Genomic DNA, 18,894 nt, shown 5'->3' on the forward strand with positions numbered 1-18,894 from the left:
ACAATGAGGCAAATCAAGCGCGTCCAAATGCAATGCGCGTGCACTAAACGGCATGAAAGTGTTTTACTTTTCTGATTATATGCATTATTTGCGAATATATGTGCACTCGCTTACAAATTGTGCACCAGGCCGTGCAGCTTAGCTGCGTACAGCGCGGCGTATACGTGATGTACGCGAATATTGCGCATACGCCAAGTGGGCAAACGTGGCCAAGACGCCCATATAATTACGTCTGATTTATGTGGGGGTGAGGCTGCGGCTTTGAAGGCATATAAATTACAGCCATATGGATATATTTAAATGTTATTTTGTTAAAGAATATATATGTAAAAATACACAAGTACAAATATATATTTATGCGCATTAAATTGCAGCAGCAAAATAACATAGCTGTGTTTTAACATAGCTGAGATTTTAAGCTTAACATAGCATAGCTGAGATTTTAAGCTATATTAATTTGCTGCATTCAATTTATTTTATTGGAATGTATTTGAGCAGGGCTCCCTATTTATAAATACTTACACACACAGACACAAGCAGCACAAGACGTTTGTAGCACTTGTGCCATTTGCATTTAACAATAAATAAACAAACGCAAAATGCAACTGACAGCACTTGAAAATACAAATTGGCCAAGCGGCTATGTGGGTTGTGTGCCGCACACACTCACACTCACATACACACACACACGCTGACACGCCGCCAAGGTAGGCTCGTCCATAAGCAGGCAAAGTCAATGCACTTTTCACACACATGCAATTGGCGAGCCTGTTGCCTGTCCATGTGCGTGTTTAAGTTTTGCAATATTTTCATTTTCATTTCGAATTTTAATTTCATTTTCATTTCGCTGCCGCGCACTCTCTCAATGCGTCAACGTCGCCGTCACCGTCGCTGTCGCTGTCGGCGCCAGCGTCACGCTGCGCTGCTTTTGAGTCTATGCTCAGCAGAGCGACTGCTGCAGCTGCCGCTGCTGCATTTTGCTGATCAATTTCACTTTCACTAATTATGTCACAATAAAAGCAAATGGCCAAGCGCCTTAATGATCATTAAGACTTAGTGAGTGCACATCAGCTCTTAATTATGAGCCCCTCCTCTCTGCTAGCCCACCTGCTCTGTTAGCTGGCTATGTCTAGACAATTGTCTGGCATTTTTTATTTTTGGCCATTGCGCAATATTCTTTGTATTTTGTATTGTGTATCATGTAATGCGACGCCCTCTTTTTCGTGTGTGTGTGTGTGAGAGAGAGATAGCGCAGCTCTGAACTTTAGGGGTTGAAATATTTTGTAGGGCGTTTACCGTTTTATTGCGTCGTTAGCTTTTCGGCGCACTATTTATTTTGTTGTCGTAGGTCCCCGGTCCCCAGCCAAACAGACATAGCTTAAATAACGCAGTCGCGGCAAAAGCTATGCAAAGCTTATCAACGTCTTATACATATGTGTGCATGCATTTGTATGTCACTTTTACAATTAAACACCAAATCTTTGATTATTTTTCTTTTGTAAGTTAGAAATAAAAGTCTACTACTATTTATGTTATTGCAATGTTAACAGCCCAAAAGTGCAGCAGAAAGTGCAAGTTACCGACTGCGCTGCTCTCAGTGACTGCGCTGGAGCTTTTTTTCTGATTTCTTATGCTCGCGCTCTCTGTGCTGTCACGCTCGCTCTCTCGCTCTCGCTCTGGCAAAATTATTGGAATTGCACAAAGAAAAGTGAATCGTTGAGCGGGAAGCTCCCCGCTGCACAGATGCTTTTGCATTTGTGTGCGTGCGCTGCACTGCACAGCGATTGTGTAAGTTTTTACATTGGGGCAGCTGCAGCTACAGCAGCGGCTGCGGCTGAAACTGAAATTGAGACTGAGATTAACTCAAAAACTTGTTTTATGCTACTTGTTATTGTTGTTGTTATTGTTATTGTTGTTGATGCAACGCTTGGCAACACTAGCCTGGGTCGACGGCTGCTGGGTAGCTGGCTGGAGGGGGGGCACGGCAGGACCACCCCTAGCAACGATTTACGACCAGAGTAATTAGAGCAGTTGACGTCGCCGCTGGCGTTGGCGTCGCTGTGGCAGCGCTGCAGCTTTAACTGCATGCTAAGCTTTGGCAGCGAGTGCAGCGTTGCATTTATGTGTCTCTCTCTCTCTCTCGGCGTGTGAGTGTGTGTTTGTGTGTATGAGTGTATATGTGTTTCTGTGTGTGACTGACCTATCTCAATGCAATGCGAGTTGAGCTGTTGCTTTTGTTACACACACACACACACACACACACAAACACACACACATATGGCAGAGCGAACGAAACAAACGAACAGACATTTGCGCTCATTTATCTTTTATTTTTATATACAGTTGATTGCCGTTGTTGTTGTTGTTGTAGTTGCAGTTGTGTAGTTGTTGTTGTCGTCATTTGTAGTTGCTGCTGGCGTGCAGCCATTGTCGCTGCTCGTTCACATCGATTTCAGTTGTTTTTGTTGTTGTTGTTGTTTTTGTTGTGATTGTTGCTGTAGACAGCATTTGCATTCATTGTACACTTTGCCCCCATGTAATGCGTTTTTTATTGCATATTATTTTTTGTTGCAATGCAAAAAATTGTTTAAATGCTCGTTCATAAATTGTTTTCACACGCAACCCAGCGACAAACTAGTTTTGCTGATCAGCTCAAGTTGCTGTTAATGTTGCTGTTGCTGTTGTTGTTGCTGTTGTTGTTGTTGTTCTAGTTGTTGTTGCTGCTGTTGCTGTTGCTGCTCTCATTCTTGCTGGCGTTGTTTTATGGCTGTTAATCACTTCTGCTATAATTATTATGAGCCAACTAAACGTGCAGTCTGTAATGGTTGTTGCTGTTGTTATTGTTTTTATGGCAAGCATTTTGCATTTAAATTACTCTGCAAAAAAAAAAACAACCATTCAATTAAGATTGCCAAGTTTTACATAAAAAAACCCTAATTCCTTACACAGCCAAGTTTTTTAAAAATTGTTTTTACTTTAACAATTATTTATGTATTTAAAAATGTATAATTAAGTATTTCTCCTGGATTTTCTTATAAAAAACATCTACCTGAAAATTGTATGCATATAAGTATATAAAATTTAATACAAGATAAAAATGCACATACACATAATATACATCTATTTATTACTTTAGCAGTTAGTCAATCTTTATTTATAAACATTACTAACTTCTATTATTTCTCAATTATTTTGCAGTTACCAGTCCGAAGCCAACTTCAACTAAAGTAAACAATAAGTAAGTAAATGACTTTTTAAATCGACTACAAAAAGAAAACCGAGTAAGCATCCGTGTATTGGGCCCAGCCTTAAATAAACACTTAATTTCAAATGTAACGCCAGAAAAAAGCCACTTGGCGCTTAGTAAAAATTCACAAAAGACACGCAAGAGCACAAAAACAAAAAAGCAAATACCCACAAAATAAGAAATGACAAAAAAAATGATGCACAGAATTTTAAACAATTGAAAATATTGTTAAAAGAGTGGATAGGGGAAAGAAGGGGATGGGGGAGAGAGGGGAGGGGGGCAGTCAAAAAGTGCGGCGCAAAAAACCGCTAAGTACTTTCATAAACAAATAATGATGAATAAGAGACCTCGAGCAGAACCTGTGACTAGAGAGCCCAACCGAACAAACCCCAGGCCCATGCCCATGCCTCTCTGGGCAACCACTTGACACTTTGAGTATAGCTCCCAGATACAAATAGAACTCATAGAACGTTGGGCATGACGCATGAGTCAGGGCATGCGAGGGGTCTGTGTGTATCCGATCATAATTGGGCGTTAATTGCAAAAATCAATGCACATCATACACTACAAATTTACGAGTATTTTTGCTAAATTGGCCGCAGCAGCCAAAATCCAAAAAGAAATCAACGTCAACTGCAAAACAATTTATAAGACTTCAATTAGCGTTATAACGGTACCGCGGCCAGAACATTTAAGGCAACTTAACACCTCAGCGCACCTTGTTGCCAGCAGCGGCAGCAGCAGCAGCGGCAGCAGCAGCAGCCAGTGGACCTGTCCGGGCCAGGACCTGCACAAAAAGCCGCTTAAATCAGCAGCTCAATCAATCAGACGAAAGGTTCTGTTTAAATTAAGAACAAATATTTTCGTACCTTTATTTTTTCATCTTATTTATTTATTTTTATAAATGGCAGCCGCAACGCACACTTGACGTTGACAACGATGACTCCTTCTGCGCAGCACAGTGGGGCAATGCTCATGTAAAATGGGTCGAAATATTACAAATAACATTTAATGGCAAAAGGGGTTTGTTCAGCTTCGGGCAACCCAAATTTTATCTTTGTTAGTTTATTGGAAGTTACTTTCAAAGATTTCATTGTTTTTTCAAGTCAAATTAATTCTCTCTCTCTTTTCTGGACCATTCCCTTTCGTATAATTAATTGCGCACTATTCAGCTGAAAATATTTCGAGTCGTATAATATGTTCACAAAAAGTGCGCTAGATTTATGTTCTACCCAAAATTGTCACCTAATAAAATATGTTGGCACCAAATTAAATGATGCTCGCATTTTGATTCAGTTGTCTTTAAAAAAATTGCTTGACCTAGTTTTTGGCTTATTATTTAGTATAAATTTAAACTCTAATATGATTCTTTATTAAACAAAAGTTAACGAGCTAGTATTTCAAGCTTATACTGACATAAAGTGACATAGAATTCTACAAATTTGAGTAACACAAATAAAGTACATTTTTAAAGCAATTTTGCCACACTGTGCGCCGAAATGACAAATGTAAATTGTGGCGGGAAAGCAAAAGGCAATCGCTTGCATTTATTTTACCCTTTTTTTCTTAGAGGGTATCATAAGTTTGTCATGAGATGTTTAACGCATAGAAGGAGTCAACTTCGATCTCAAAAAGTATATATATTCTAGATCAGCATCGAAAAGGGAAGGTTATTGTATGGCAAATTATTCTGTTCTTCAAGATATTTTCATCAAACTCAGCATTTGCTAGCTTCGCTCTTCTCACGTGTCTAAAAGGGTATTCAAATTTCGGCTTGCCGGCGACATCCTTACTTTCTCGTTCATACCAATTTTTGTCGGCAATATGCTTAAATAAATTTGAACATCTTCTTCTTCTGCTGCTGCTGTTGCTGCTGTTGCTGCTGCTGCTGGTTCTTTTGGGCTGCCGCAGCGCACGTCAGCGCCGAGCTGTGATCTGCGCGGCAGATACGGAAAACCAAATTGGAACGCTTCAGTTGGCCAGGACGGGCCGGGTTTGTGCCGGGCCAGCTCCCGACTTAATGCAGCCCTCTTAAAATGCATTTTTGATTGCATTTCATTAGGTTCGTTCTTTTTTGTTGTGTCTTTATTTATTTTTATTTTTTATGTTTTGTTGTGTTTTTTTTTTCTTTTGCTTTGTTTTTTTTTTTTTTGGCAGGTTTTTGCGGCTGTCGCTTCGCTCGTTGCGGGCATTTCAAAAATTTATGCTCACTTCGCTGCCATTTTGAGGTTGTTAATTTTTTGTACGTTTTTTCGTACTTGTTTTTTTTTTTTAACTTTATTTTTTGTTTTTTTTTTTGCATTTTGTAATATTTGTTTTTGGCTTTCGTTTCTGCTGCTGTTCTTTTGCCGCATTTCTTGGCATTTTTAACAAGCGCCGTCAAAAAGGAAGTTTGTTTTTTCTCCACTCCTCCGTTTTTATTGTTTTTTTTTTTTTTTTTTGTTAAAAAGAAAAGCAAGCGCTGCGCACAAAATAAATAAAATATATAAACTAAAAGCCATGTGCAAAAACGTTTCAACATTTTGTATACCTTATGGATAACGCTGGGCTTTTGTGTACCCTACGAAGCGAGCATATCAGGTGTGGCATGTGCTTGGCCACGTGACGCTTTGAATTCGATGTGAAATTATTTTCACGCGGGAGAAATGGGTGGAAGTGCGTAGAAATAGTCGATAAATGCCCGCTAGCCTAATTCAAATTATTCCCTATCAGCTTTTATTTGTTTTAATATTATTTAATTAAATAATAAGAACTTGTTTTCAACTGGAACTCAAATAAATATACCAAATATTCCCATAATTATTTAAATTTATATTATTTTTGACAGTGCATAAAAAAGTTCGTTAAAATGTGTAATTATACTGCTGCATGTTTATTTTGTTGTTTCGATTGTTGTTTCATTTGTTGTTGTTTTTTTTTTTTTTTTGGGGTTCTTGTTGCCGCACCTTTTGTCATCGCGCCATGAATCATGTATACATATGTAAATACCAGATGGACAGACCATATAGAAACACGCGTGTTCCACTTTAAAGCCCAAATGTACATATACGTAGGTCTCCGATAATCGGCAGCGTAATCGTGATCGCACACACATTGCCAAACTGCTCGAGTATAATAATTTGTTTATAAGCCGCATTTTCTGATTTTGGACACATAATCGCCGCACTTTCATGTTTCGCCATAATAGGATTACAAATAAAAATCATAATTTAAACAAAAATTAATGACAATCACAAAAGTCGACACAAAAAACTGCAATGAATCACGTTTGCCTCCGCGGGCAACGAGAAATAGAATTAAATCGCACGCAGCTCGGTTAATTTGTTGGCACTTTCCGCTTAAAAATCGCAGCTACAATTAGGCTGAGATACATATTAAACTAATTAATATTAATAATACGCCCGAGATACACACACACACATATCTGTATGTAAATGTGGTAAACAAATTTCTTGGATACTATTTGTTATTCGCTCCGTTTGGCTGTCTAAAGTTTTGTTTAAAAAGAAATTAAGAAAAAATAAGCGAAAACAAATTCGCAACAAAATAAATTTGTTTTTTGTTGTGTATTGAATTGGTTTTATTTTCGATTTTCAGTTTTCAGTGTGAAGGTCAAAGTCAATGCGACAAAGCACCCGAAACTTAAATCAACAAATAAAATAAAAATAATCAACTGACGATTTCGATAGCTGCTCAAATTGCGTGCATGAGCCGAGAATGTGACGCATTCGCTAGATACTTTATCCGATGATTCAGTTATTGTTTTTATATATTATATATACCACTTGCTAAGCGACTGCTTCGAGCTGAGCTCAATTTTATGTGCAAAACAACAAACCGAACTGTAAATGTGAATTTTGCTCATGCCTCGAATTTTTTTATCCCTTAGATATTGCAAGCATCTGAGGTTTATTTATTTCTGAACTTAAAAGCAGCTTGCGTTCATATCACGAGCCTTATAAACGTCTTCTCTTACTTTCTCTGGACCCACTCGAAAGTTCCATTCCAAGATTTTCAAATAATTCATTCTCTGCCTAGAAATCTGATAAGCTTAAGCTTATTTCTATGTATATATTTATATAAATAAATGTTATGTTTATTTTCTTTTCTTTTTTGCCGGAAATCAACGGCTTTTTCCTGTTAACTAATTTCTTGAAATAGACAACTTTTGTGTTTTTAAATATATGAATGTTGCTCTTTACTTTTTGTTTATTATTTATTATTCACCATTAGCTCATTGTAAATAGACAGAAAGTTGGTGAACTTCTTGACTGATAAATGGCCACATAAAGCAAGAGTTTCAGACAAGTTCTAAATTATTTCTATGCTAAAAGTGAAATGTGGCCAAACCGCTTTTTTTTCTTCTGTTGTTGTTGTTGTTGTTGTTGTTGTTGTTGTTAGCTCATTATGAAGATGCCCAGCATGATAATGGCCGGGACTGGGCAATCTTGCCACCAGCAACAACTGCAACAACTCTACGTCTGCCCGACTGTTACCCCCGCTTTTCGCCTGTAATCTTTCATCAGCAACTGTTGTGGCCATTTCTTGTGCTAGTCTGCAATTTACTTTCAATGCTGCTTCTAAGCCTTGTTGTTGTGGCTTTCTTCTGTGGCACTTGTTGCTGTTGTTGCTGTCAGCGTTTAGTCAACAGTTGGCCATGTTGCCTGTGTGTCTGGTTTGTTGCATGTTGGCATGCAGCAGCAGCAGCAGCAACATCAGCAGTAGCAGCAGCAGCAGCTGCAACAGCAACTGAGCAACTTGGCATGCAATTTGCAATAGTTGCGCTTGCGCAATTCAAATGCACACACACACACATACACAGACACACCTGAGCCAAACAAGATCGCGTAATAACTTAGTCAGCCACAACAGCACGAGAGGCAGCCGCAGCAGTTACGTCGCCTTTGTCGACTTGGCCAAGACGGAAGACGGAAGATGTGGCAACCACTTGCCTGGCCCGGCCTGGCCTGGCCTGGCCGAAAAACCGGAAAAACGACACGCACTGAGCGATGCTCTCCGACTCCGTCTTCGTCTCCAACTCCGTCTCCGCCTCCCACAATGAGAGCTTCCCAGCGTTTAACTTCCTGTCTATGTCTCGATTCTGAGCATTGATAACTTTTGGTTTTTGTCAATATTTATTACCAGCTAACTGTGTGTGTGTGTGTGTGTGTGTGCGAGTGTGCGTGTGTGTGTGGCTCAATTGAAATGGAAACCTAGTTGGGATCTGTGGCTAGTTTCGTAAACGCTTTAATTGCATTTATTATGATTGACGCTGACAAATCAGCAAAAGTTCAAACAAAAGCAATCTCTTCAAGTGTCAGTTTATGTAAGCAACAAATTGAGAAACAATTAACGATCTATTAAACCAAATTTAAAACAATATCAATAGACACACACACACACACTCTCACGCGCACACACACAAAGTAGAAGAAGTGCAAAAGGCAAGCGAAGCGCGCTCGGGTTCAATGTGCTTTACCTGTCCTCGGTGGTCAGGTACTTGGGCAGCATTCTCTCTCTCGCTCTTAACTCTAGAACTGGTAACTGGGCAGCTAACCAGTCAAGTCGCCAGCCCTTGGCCAAGTGCATAGGCCAAGTAGCATTGGGTATCTGCTTTGCATGCATTGCCAGCAGCAGCTGCAAAGACGGCAACGAATGGGGCATTCGTATCTCTAAATGTTTTGCTATCAAGTGTAATCAACATATTTACTAGTTATTGCCAGTTATTTTCAGCTTAAATCAGTCGCAAATAAACATCAAATATGCACCATGATCTACGGCATAATCTAAACAGTTTTCGTTTCGAATTCCCAAACGGTTTAAGCGCGCATTTCATTAAATCAGCTTTTGCACCGCGCCTCCGCTGACTAACGGTTTAACATATTCCAGCTTAGTTTGTTTCTTATTTATTTCTTTTCAGCTTCAGCTTATTATGCAAAAATCAACTTTGCAAAAATCATTTGCTAACTAATTAGTTAATTTACAAATTCAGCACATTTCAAAGGAAATTTTTTCGCAAAACCAAACAATTGGCGTGAAATGCGCAATAAATTTAAGCACATAACAAATGAACGACTCAGCATATACCCTATACTTGCTATAGAGATAACGAATTAGACCATAATGAGTTTTATGTATATATAGTATATACACCCAAAAAAAAAAGTGAGTTAATTCTATATATTTGTTAGCTATACTAGATGCAATACACATTTGTTATTGCATTTCGCCTGTTGCCGTCTCGTTCGCACACACACGTAGCAAATTTCACTTTCATTATCAGCTCAGTTATTTTGATAAGATTTCCCGACTGCAGCCACTGCGTTTGCAGTTGAGCAGAGAGAGTGAGAGAAATAGAGAGACAGATAGAGAGGACAGAGGACTTTTATTGTGTCATAGCTTTTTATATAGAACTTAAGACTTTTTCGTGTACTATATAGCATGCCGCATGGAAGTGCCGCGCAATAAAAAGTTGAGACTCTCTGAAGGAAAAGAGACCAACAACAAAAACAAGAACAAAAAAATAAAACCAAAAATAAAATGAGTACAAAACTGCGAATATTTTGGCTGGCATTGAAATTGTTGACAGCAACAACAACAAAAACAAAAAACAATAAGAACAAAGCTAGAGATACGAGCCGAATGGGATTTGGACAAACTGTTTTAATATTTACTTTTTTCTATGTTTTTCTGTGCACTTTCTAAAGCACACATTATATTTGTGAGATCATCTTTTACAAATGCAAATCCTATGAACTTTGATCTATTTAATCTCTTGTAATGCAAAGCTAGTTTTACTTGATCTCCTCTTTATATAATGTACAACTCGATCTATTTAATCCTCTGCTTATACCCTGAACCCTTTGAAAATTGTTAAAAGGGGATATAATGTATTTTTTACAAAGTAAAACTTGTTCTATTTGATCTCCTGTTCTTGTAATGGGAGTCTTGATCTATTTAATCTTCATTTTATATAGAATGGGACTTCCTTTATTTTATTCCCTTTTCTATAATATAAAACTTTATCTATTTAATCTCTTGTAATGTCAAACTGAATCCGGAACCTAGGTAAAAAAATTAATCTAATAAATCTCATGTTTTTCTAATAATGCAAAGCTTGATCTGTTTAATCTCTTGTTTTTCTTATGTAAAACAGCACAGCTGCCTTTTTATTTAATTATTCATTTTATGACGCAAAGCACAACTAAAAGCTGCAATATATATTTACGATTAAGTCTGTTCTCAATGAAATAAAATCTTTAATACTTATTTAGTACAATCCCAATATGAGTTTAGAGTTTGGCAGTTTTGAATTTGTTCAACATTTTAATGCATTGCTGCAACTTTAACAAAAAAGGAATTCCCGTTCTTTTAAACCATATTTTATTTATAGATCTCACACACAAAAAACATCTAATCAATTAACCTTGAACAGCTATCAATTCAATAAAAAAAGTAGAAAAGAAAAAGTTATTGCCAAAAAAAAAAAAAAAGAAATGCCTGCAACGTTCACTTTTTATTATTTTTTGATAGCTGCTAAACGATGTGCGCGCATATGTGCATATAAGTATCTGTATCCGTATCTGTAGCTGTAGCTGTAGCTGTATCTGTATCTGTAGGCTGCGTTTTGCTGACACTATATCTGTGTGTGTGTGTGTGTGTGTGTGTGCTTGAGCTGATAAGCGGCTGCTGCTGCTGCTGCTGCCTTCCAGTATTTACTTTGTACGCGCTTTTAATTGGTTTTTTGTGCTACATTTTTTCTTCTGTCCACTTTTTTTTTATATTGCGCTTTTTGCAGTCTGCGTTTCAATTTGTGCGCTCAGTTTGATTTTTCCTGTTCGCAGACAACGTGCGCAGTTGTTTATTAAAAAATTAAAAAATACATTAACCAACACATTTAAAGTCAAGCCAAATATGTGTGTAAATGCGGCTCTTTAGCAAACAAATACAATTTCTATAAATAGTCCAAATCGTGAAAGATGTGTATTTATATGTAAAAGATTTTTGTAAATATTTTGTTGCCTATCCAAAAGGCGCGCATGCGTTATGCAAAAACGAGCGCCCTTCTCTGCAATTCTCATAGATTCATCTACAGATTTTAATACAATTTCATCAGATTTACATTTAAAGCTTTCCTGTTTATTGCTTTTAAATGGGTACATATAAATTCTTTATTTATTTATAAAATATAATGTATTAATATGCCATATTTTTTTTAACTTTTCTCCTACGTTCAGATAACACTGCCATATTGCAACACAGAAGTAACTGACTAAAAACAAAGCGATTAACAACCAAAACTACCTCGTTGCTGGCCAGGCACAACAAACAAGCGCACACCTACACACACACACACACAACGAAACTGATTGCTGTTTGGCCAAGAAGAAAGCGAAGGCTGCGCCGCAATTGAAAGTTAAAGCATTGCCCATGTAGCTGCCCCAACTCTAGTAAAATGGAACAACAAATATCCAAGGAGCACTAAGAACAAGCAGACGGAGCAGCAGCAGCAGAAGAAGAAGCAGCACAAGGAGAGCAAAACAGAAGCAGCAGCAGACGCAACAGCCAGCGGGCAGACATTACGTATACGCAACGTGCAGCATGATGAAGAGCCAAAGCGATGTTGAGGCGCCGCCAACAGCTGCAGCAGGAAATGGTCAACAGAAGCCAACGAATGGCCACAGCAATGGAAATGGGAATGGCAATGGCAATGGCTATCATCAGAATGGAGGCGGTAGGCGTGACTCGACGCAGGCGTTCACGCCGCTGCTGGCGCAGCACAATAGCACGATTGTTGAAGCGGCAACGCCAGCCGCCACGCCCACTACAATGCTATACGAGAGCACGCCGAGCAACAACAACGAGTGGAAGGCATCGGAGGACATTAACAATTTGAAGAACGGGCTGCTAAGCAATAACAACGGGAACGGGCACAACGGGCACAGTCTGCGCGAAAAGTATGCGCACGAGCAAGCGCCGTTGACCGGCGGCTACAAGCTGCCCGGCGGCGGCGTAGTTGGAGGTGGCGGTGGTGGTGTTGGAGGTGCACGTGCACATGGCAGCGAATCGGAGGAATCGGATTTCGATTCGGATTTGAATGGCGGCGGCGACGAGGGCTCCAATTGCGGGCTTTTTGGCTGCCGGCCACGTTGGGCGCGTCGATTTGCGTCGACGCACGTGTTCATGGTGGTGTTCCTGCTGGCGTACATTTTGCAGGGCATGTACATGACGTACTTTGTGTCTGTGATCACCACCATTGAGAAGCTCTTTCAGATCAAGTCCAAGACGACGGGCTTTCTGTTAAGCGCCAGCGAGATGGGCCAAATCAGCACCGCGATGCTGCTCACATATTTTGCCGGGCGTGGCCATCGTCCCAGATGGATCGCCTGCGGCATGGTGCTCTTCTCTATTGCGGCCTTCGCCTGCGCCCTGCCGCACTTCATCTTCGGCGAGCAGCTGATGCAGTCCAGCGTTTTCCTCCAGCCGCAATCGCCCGCCCCGTCATCGTCCGCGTCCGCTTCGTCGCACAATCTGTGGAGCAATGCCACAGATCCGAATCTCTGCGTGCTTGGCGGCAACGGCACACTGGCAGGCAGCGAGTGCAACGAACAGCGCCAACTGGAGCAGGCCTCACACTCCAAGATCACGGTCATTGTGCTGTGCATCTTTTTCGGCAGCCTGCTCAGCTCGGGCATTGGCCAGACCGCGGTGGCCACCCTGGGCATACCCTACATCGACGACAATGTGGGCAGCAAACAGTCGCCCATGTACATGGCGGTCACTATTGGCATGCGCATCCTGGGCCCCGCTTCGGGCTTTATTGTGGGCAGCTTCTGTACGCGCTGGTATGTCAATTTCGCCAATCCCGGCTTTGATGCTAGCGATCCGCGCTGGATTGGCGCCTGGTGGCTGGGACCCGTCGCCATTGGCAGCCTTATGCTGCTCGCCTCCATTGCCATGTTCTCGTTTCCCAAGCAGCTGCGCGGCAAGCAGCAGGCTCAGGCACAGGCAACAGGTGCTGTCGGAGCATCCGCACCAGAGCTGGAGGAGAAGCCCAAGCTGAAGGGTGAGCAGCAGCAGCAGGGGCCACAATTTCGAAGAGCCTTTCTATTAACAGATTTCCATGTTTAGATTTCCCGAAGACCGTGCGCCGCCAGCTGAGCAACGATATACTCATGTTCCGCACGGCGTCGTGCGTGTTTCATTTGCTGCCCATCGCCGGGCTGTACACGTTCCTGCCCAAATATCTGGAGACACAGTTCCGGCTGGCCACCTACGATGCGAACATGATAGCCGCCTTTTGCGGCATCCTGGTTATGGGCATTGGCATTGTAATCTCAGGTCTATTCATATTGAAGCGCAAGCCAACAGCCAGGGGCGTCGCCGCCTGGATAGCATTTACCGCGCTCGTCTATTCCGCCGGAATGATTATACTCATGTTCATTGGCTGCAGCACCAACGACTTTGCCGGCTACAAGGCCGGCGATGCCAACAGGTGAATGCAGCTCAACTAACTGCGAATTTTATTCTAAATGTTTCTTCTACTCTTTGCAGCCCGGCCATGATAGAGCCCGCCTGCAGCGCCGTGCTCAACTGTACCTGTGATAAGGAGAATTTTGCGCCCATTTGCGGCACCGATGGCAAAATGTACATCTCGGCCTGCCATGCCGGCTGCAGCAGCTCCACGCTGCGCGCCAGCGACAATCGCACACTCTACTCCGACTGTGCCTGCATTCCACATGGTAAATCTTAATATCCGCCAATTGGAGCTGGGTATCCACTCTCATCTTATGTCCATTTCAGTCGCCGAGGCAGTCAATGGTTACTGTGATAATAACTGCAAGAACTTCATCTACTTTATACTGATTTTTGCCATTTGCGTATTTATGCATTCCACCTCCGAGGTGGGCAGCATGCTGCTCGTTATGCGCTGCACACATCCTAAAGGTGAGTCAATAAAACCTGCAGAGAATTACCAACTGATATACACTTTCATACCAGATAAAGCTATGGCTATGGGCGTCATTCAGTCGGCCATCGGCCTGTTTGGTAATGTTCCTTGTCCAATCATCTATGGTGCCGTGGTGGACTCGGCCTGTCTCATCTGGAAGTCGGTTTGCGGCAAGCATGGCGCCTGTTCGCTCTACGATGCGGATACCTTTAGGCAATATTTTCTGGGTAAGCTACCATTACTTTCTGGAACAGAAGCTGCACGAACTAATCTTCTCTCTCTCTATCTCTCTCCAAATTGCAGGCATTACGGCTGGCATTATGTTTCTGGCGTTTCTCATGGATCTGGTTGTCTGGCGGAAGGCGCATCGCATCGATATTGCGCCCGATCAGCCGGAAGGTGCGGCGCATGCGCCGGCCACGCGCTTGGATCTGTCCGAGTCCAAGCAGCCCATTGCGCCGCCTCCGGATACGACGGTCTAAGCGCGACGAGAGAAAGCTAATCCGCAGCAAAAGAAAACAAAAACAAAAACACACATTGCAAGATTTCCAATAAATGTTTACCTTAATTGTTAATTAGTTATCATTTTGTCTAGTTTTTTAGCCCTAGTGCAAGAGTTATGTATTTAGTTAAGCGGTCTTTTCTGGACTCCGGAAAACCTCAATTAAAATTTATAAAGCGCTCATATATAAAATACGTACGTACAATGCTTATATACATACATACATATATAACATATATAATTAAATTCTTCGTGTAAATCTCAACGTTATAGAAATATAGAAATTGTCTAACTACATCTGTAGAATTACATATTATATAGTAATTTTACAGTTCACATATGCGACCATAATACACAAGTTAATGTACTTTGTAACAAGAGCAAAACATTTATTATATACACACAACAATACGAAATCTACATAACTTTATATATGTTTTATGTATGCATCTATATATACATATACATATATATATATATATATGTGTATAATATATAATTGCAACCTATCTGTGGTAGTTAAATTTTAGTTAAAATTCAAAATAAATGTCTAAGCTTGTCATATAAAAGAAATACGAAAAGAAATTAATGGAAATATAAATTATGCTTAAAGAGTAACGACACGATTGTTAATTTAATATTGAATTGTAAGTAAAATATTTAATTATATTCTAATCTTCATTAATGTATGTGATTATGTGTATGTAAATATGTGCGCTTGCATGTACTCGTGCATGTGTATATATGTATACATTATGTATGTATGCATATCTGTATGTTTGCCTGTATGTCCGGATGTATGCATTTATGTAATGGCTTTTTAGCATATGCAAGACAGTTTTTCTTCCCGCTCAGCTTATTTGAATTTGTAATTCTGTTAAGCCTATCGATAATAAAACATATCGATAGCTTGTGCAAAAACTTAACAGACAATAGCCAGTCGTTTAACATAACAGCTCGCCAGCACAGCAGTCAGCTGTTAAACATAAAAGCTTCATTTGTGTATAAAATAGAGTGTACAAGTTCATTTGTAAGCTAGTGCTTTGTTTATAAACTTACATTTTATTGTTATAAAACAGCTGAAAAACGAAACCTTTAGAAACTATCCGCTTTGGCAAGAACTGCATTGGAATAATGAGCATACCACTGAAGCACTTCAAGAAAGGTAAGTTGCGGCATCAATGTCACCCAGAAGACCTTGAAAAGCAGCCGGGAACACGTTTTAGCCGATATCACATGAGAGATTAGACAGATAAATAAGTAGTGCGCTGCTATTCCACTGACGTCGCAGCCAACTCATTGCTCTGCCCTGCTCTGTGCATGCGTCATCAACAGGTACACCCAAGCCAAAGCTGCCAGAGGATGGAGTCTTGCGTCTCTATCTCATGCGCTTCTGTCCGTACTCGGAACGCGCTGCCTTGGTTCTGGCTGCCAAGCAGATTCCACATCACAAAATCTATATTGATCTGAGCGAGAAGCCCGAGTGGTATACCGATTACAGCCCCCTGGGCAAAGTGCCAGCCATTCAGCTGACCGCCGTGGATGGCCAGCCGGCGCTGGTGGAGTCGCTTGTCATAGCCGAGTATCTGGATGAGCAGTACCCAGGGCGCTCGCTGTTTCCCGCAGATCCCTTGCAAAAGGCCCAGGACAAAATACTGATTGAGCGTCTGGCACCAGCCGTAAGCGCTGTGTATCCTGTTCTGTTCACCAAGAACCCGCCAGCCGACGCGCTGCCAAACTTCGAGCAGGCCTTGGATGTGTTCGAGCAGGAGCTAACCAAACGTGGCACACCCTATTTCGGTGGCCAGCAGATTGGCATGGTGGACTACATGATCTGGCCCTGGTTCGAGCGCTTCCCAGCCCTCAAATTCGTACACGCCGATAAATACGAACTGGATAAAACGCGCTATGCTAAGCTGCTGCGGTGGGTCGAGCTGGTGGCTCAGGATGAGGCAATCAAGCAAACGGCGCTGGACAGCCAGGTGCATGCCAAATTCATGGCCACGCGACAGGCTGGAGAGCCCAACTACGATGTGGCTTTCGAGGCCGTCTAGAGGGCAATCTCTTGTTGGAATTATACAGGCTAGATAATAAATCCCAATTGATATTAGATCGGAACTTCTTATAGATCTTGTGTGCCTAACAAATAATTATATACTCGCTTCCCCTGCAGGCTCTGCCAAGCCGGAGCTGCCCGAGGATGGCCTTTTGCGTCTCTACTGCATGCACTTCTGCCCCTTCTCGCAACGTGTGCGTCTTATGCTGGATGCCAAGCAAATACCCCATCATAGGATCTACATTGATCTGATCGACAAGCCGGAATGGTATCGGGAATACAGCCCGTTGGGCAAAGTGCCCGCCTTGCAGCTAACCCATGTGGCGGGTCAGCCAACGCTTGTGGAGTCTCTCATCATTGCCGCGTATTTGAATGAGCAATATCCGCAGCGACCGCTCTATCCCATTGATCCGCTGCAAAAAGCACTCGACAAGATTCTAATTGAACGCTTTGTGCCCGTCGTGAGTGCCGTCTATCCGGTGCTGACCTGCAACAAGAATGCACCGCCGGACGCGCTGGAGAATTTTGAGTCTGCGCTGGATGTCTTCGAGCAGGAGCTAACTAAGCGCGGCACGCCCTATTTTGGTGGCCAGAAAATTGGCATTGTGGACTACATGATCTGGCCGTGGCTCGAGCGCATACCCAGCCTCAAATACACCACCGAGCAGCACTACGAGCTAAATGGCCAGCGCTATGAACAGCTGGTAAGTGGCTGTCGAGATGTCTTCCAATCTAATGCTAATCCGCTGCCTAAACTTCAGCTTAAATGGTGTCAATTGCTGGCCCAGGATCCGGTTGTTAAGCTAAGTGCGCTGGATGCCCAGCTGCATGCCAAGTTCCAGCAGTCGAAGCGGCTGGGCAAGCCCCAATATGATGTCGGCTTTGAGGATTAGCTCAAGCAATTTATTGACGCTTTAAATTCGAATAAAGCTGCAGGCGCTGCTCAGGCATCCTTCACCAGAAGATTATAATTGGGTTTACCAGCGCTGCGCGTACGCAAGAATTCCGCCTGCACCTCAGCTTCCATATAGAATGCCATCACTGCGGGATCACGTTTCATGCGCTCCAGCCACTGCGTCTGTAAAGGATTTACAGGCATCAGTTTGCAGGCGTTGGAGTTATGACTGACTCAAGGACTCACCAGCTGTGGAAAGCGCTGCTCATCGTAGTTGTAGTCATCGCCGCGCTGCAGCTGAAGCAGCTCCAGACGCTCGCACCAGGGCCAAATCATGTAATCCAATATACCAGTTTGTTCGCCGCCAAAGAAGGGCGTGCCACGCCTGCTCAACTCCTGCTCATACTTGTCCAGGCCGCACCAGAAGGGCTCCAGCTCACCGCCATCGGATGCCTTGAAGAAGGCGCCCAGCACGGCTCCAAAGCGCTCAATGAGCAGCTTCTCCTGCACCTTTTTAAGCGGATCACGCGGATAGAGCGGACGCAGTGGATACTGCTCGTCGAGGTACTCGCAGATGAGCAACGATTCGGTCAGCACGGGCGGGCCAGGCTCACGCACCAGCTCCAGCGCCGGCACCTTGCCCAACGGATTCTTTTCAAAGAGCCAGTCTGGTTTCTCTGTGAGATTTATGTAGATGCTGTGATAGGGTATCTGTTTGGCGTCCAGCACCAGATGCACACGCTGCGCAAACGGACAGAAGCGCATGGAGTACAAACGCAAAATGCCATCCTCGGGCACATCGGGCGTCGCTGAGCCTGTCGAGTGGACGCCGTGAGCAGTTTTCTAAAACTTGAATCAATTGACAAGCTGCTTACCTTTTGCCAAATGTCTGCCGCTGCTCATGATGCGTGCCTGAGAAGCAACTGGTGCCCCGAACGACGCTCGCTAGCCGTTTTATAAAGTGGCCGACGGAGGCGCCCTTCGCCTGCCGGTTCGCATTACTCGACTGAACTTGGCGGGCTGTGTGTCAACGATAACCTTTTGAGGCGGCGCTTCAATGGCTTGCATTGTCGACGCAGATGTCGCAGATGTCGCATAAAGTATAACTGGGACTAGGTAGACACGTGCAAGCCAATACAAAGTCGTGTACAGTGAAAACTTCGCTTACCTAGACACTTTTCATGTGCGATTATCGCATTTAGCCGGACAATTTAATGGAAATTATTAGAAACACTTTTTGTCA

At 42.4% G+C, this 18,894-nt stretch overlaps 3 protein-coding genes across 5 annotated transcripts in view; 2 read left to right on the forward strand and 1 right to left on the reverse strand.

The window, feature by feature from the left end:
* Oatp74D (Organic anion transporting polypeptide 74D) overlaps positions 1-14,773 on the forward strand; it is a 28,691-nt gene extending 13,918 nt beyond the window's left edge. The window contains exons 2-8 of one of the 2 annotated variants that reach the window (XM_015175729.3): positions 3,199-3,238; positions 11,485-13,313; positions 13,379-13,742; positions 13,802-13,989; positions 14,051-14,194; positions 14,249-14,425; positions 14,502-14,773. In XM_015175729.3, the coding sequence (XP_015031215.1) occupies positions 11,849-13,313; positions 13,379-13,742; positions 13,802-13,989; positions 14,051-14,194; positions 14,249-14,425; positions 14,502-14,680 (2,517 nt within the window). In that variant the 5' untranslated portion in view covers positions 3,199-3,238; positions 11,485-11,848 and the 3' untranslated portion in view covers positions 14,681-14,773. Of the gene's footprint in view, positions 1-3,198; positions 3,239-11,264; positions 11,404-11,484; positions 13,314-13,378; positions 13,743-13,801; positions 13,990-14,050; positions 14,195-14,248; positions 14,426-14,501 lie in introns of those variants that run through there. The other variant, XM_002046921.4, reaches the window with a different exon arrangement.
* Positions 14,774-15,455: 682 nt separating this feature from the next.
* Positions 15,456-17,719, forward strand: GstO2 (Glutathione S transferase O2). Of its 2 annotated transcripts, XM_002046923.4 has the most exons (3): positions 15,456-15,865; positions 16,874-17,460; positions 17,518-17,719. In XM_002046923.4, exons 1-3 carry the CDS (start codon positions 15,835-15,837, stop codon positions 17,647-17,649), a joined length of 750 nt encoding a protein of 249 aa, XP_002046959.2. In that variant the 5' UTR covers positions 15,456-15,834; the 3' UTR covers positions 17,650-17,719. The 2 variants fall into 2 exon arrangements, with proteins under 2 accessions (XP_002046959.2, XP_015031216.1); XM_015175730.3 differs by lacking the exons at positions 16,874-17,460; positions 17,518-17,719 and adding an exon at positions 16,036-16,810 and having other exon boundaries at positions 15,694-15,865.
* On the reverse strand, positions 17,628-18,614 carry se (sepia). Its single transcript, XM_002046924.4, has 3 exons — positions 18,527-18,614; positions 17,898-18,466; positions 17,628-17,834 (listed from the first exon to the last, which is right to left on the reverse strand). The coding sequence occupies exons 1-3, from the start codon at positions 18,552-18,554 to the stop codon at positions 17,700-17,702; spliced, it is 732 nt and encodes a 243-aa protein (XP_002046960.1). The 5' UTR covers positions 18,555-18,614; the 3' UTR covers positions 17,628-17,699.
* Positions 18,615-18,894: the final 280 nt, after the last annotated feature.

Source organism: Drosophila virilis, chromosome 3 (assembly GCF_030788295.1).
Source record: "Drosophila virilis strain 15010-1051.87 chromosome 3, Dvir_AGI_RSII-ME, whole genome shotgun sequence".
Lineage (NCBI taxonomy): Eukaryota > Metazoa > Arthropoda > Insecta > Diptera > Drosophilidae > Drosophila > Drosophila virilis.

Bases quoted from the DNA above. Each gene is read 5' to 3' on its own strand.
- GstO2 (XM_002046923.4), top strand. From the start codon at position 15,835: ATGAGCATACCACTGAAGCACTTCAAGAAAG. The intron at 15,866-16,873 runs GTAAGTTGCGGC...CTTCCCCTGCAG, and splicing joins ACTGAAGCACTTCAAGAAAG to GCTCTGCCAAGCCGGAGCTG. The intron at 17,461-17,517 runs GTAAGTGGCTGT...CCTAAACTTCAG, and splicing joins GCCAGCGCTATGAACAGCTG to CTTAAATGGTGTCAATTGCT.
- se (XM_002046924.4), bottom strand. From the start codon at position 18,554: ATGAGCAGCGGCAGACATTTGGCAAAAG. The intron at 18,467-18,526 runs GTAAGCAGCTTG...TCCACTCGACAG, and splicing joins CGGCAGACATTTGGCAAAAG to GCTCAGCGACGCCCGATGTG. The intron at 17,835-17,897 runs GTGAGTCCTTGA...AATCCTTTACAG, and splicing joins AGCAGCGCTTTCCACAGCTG to ACGCAGTGGCTGGAGCGCAT.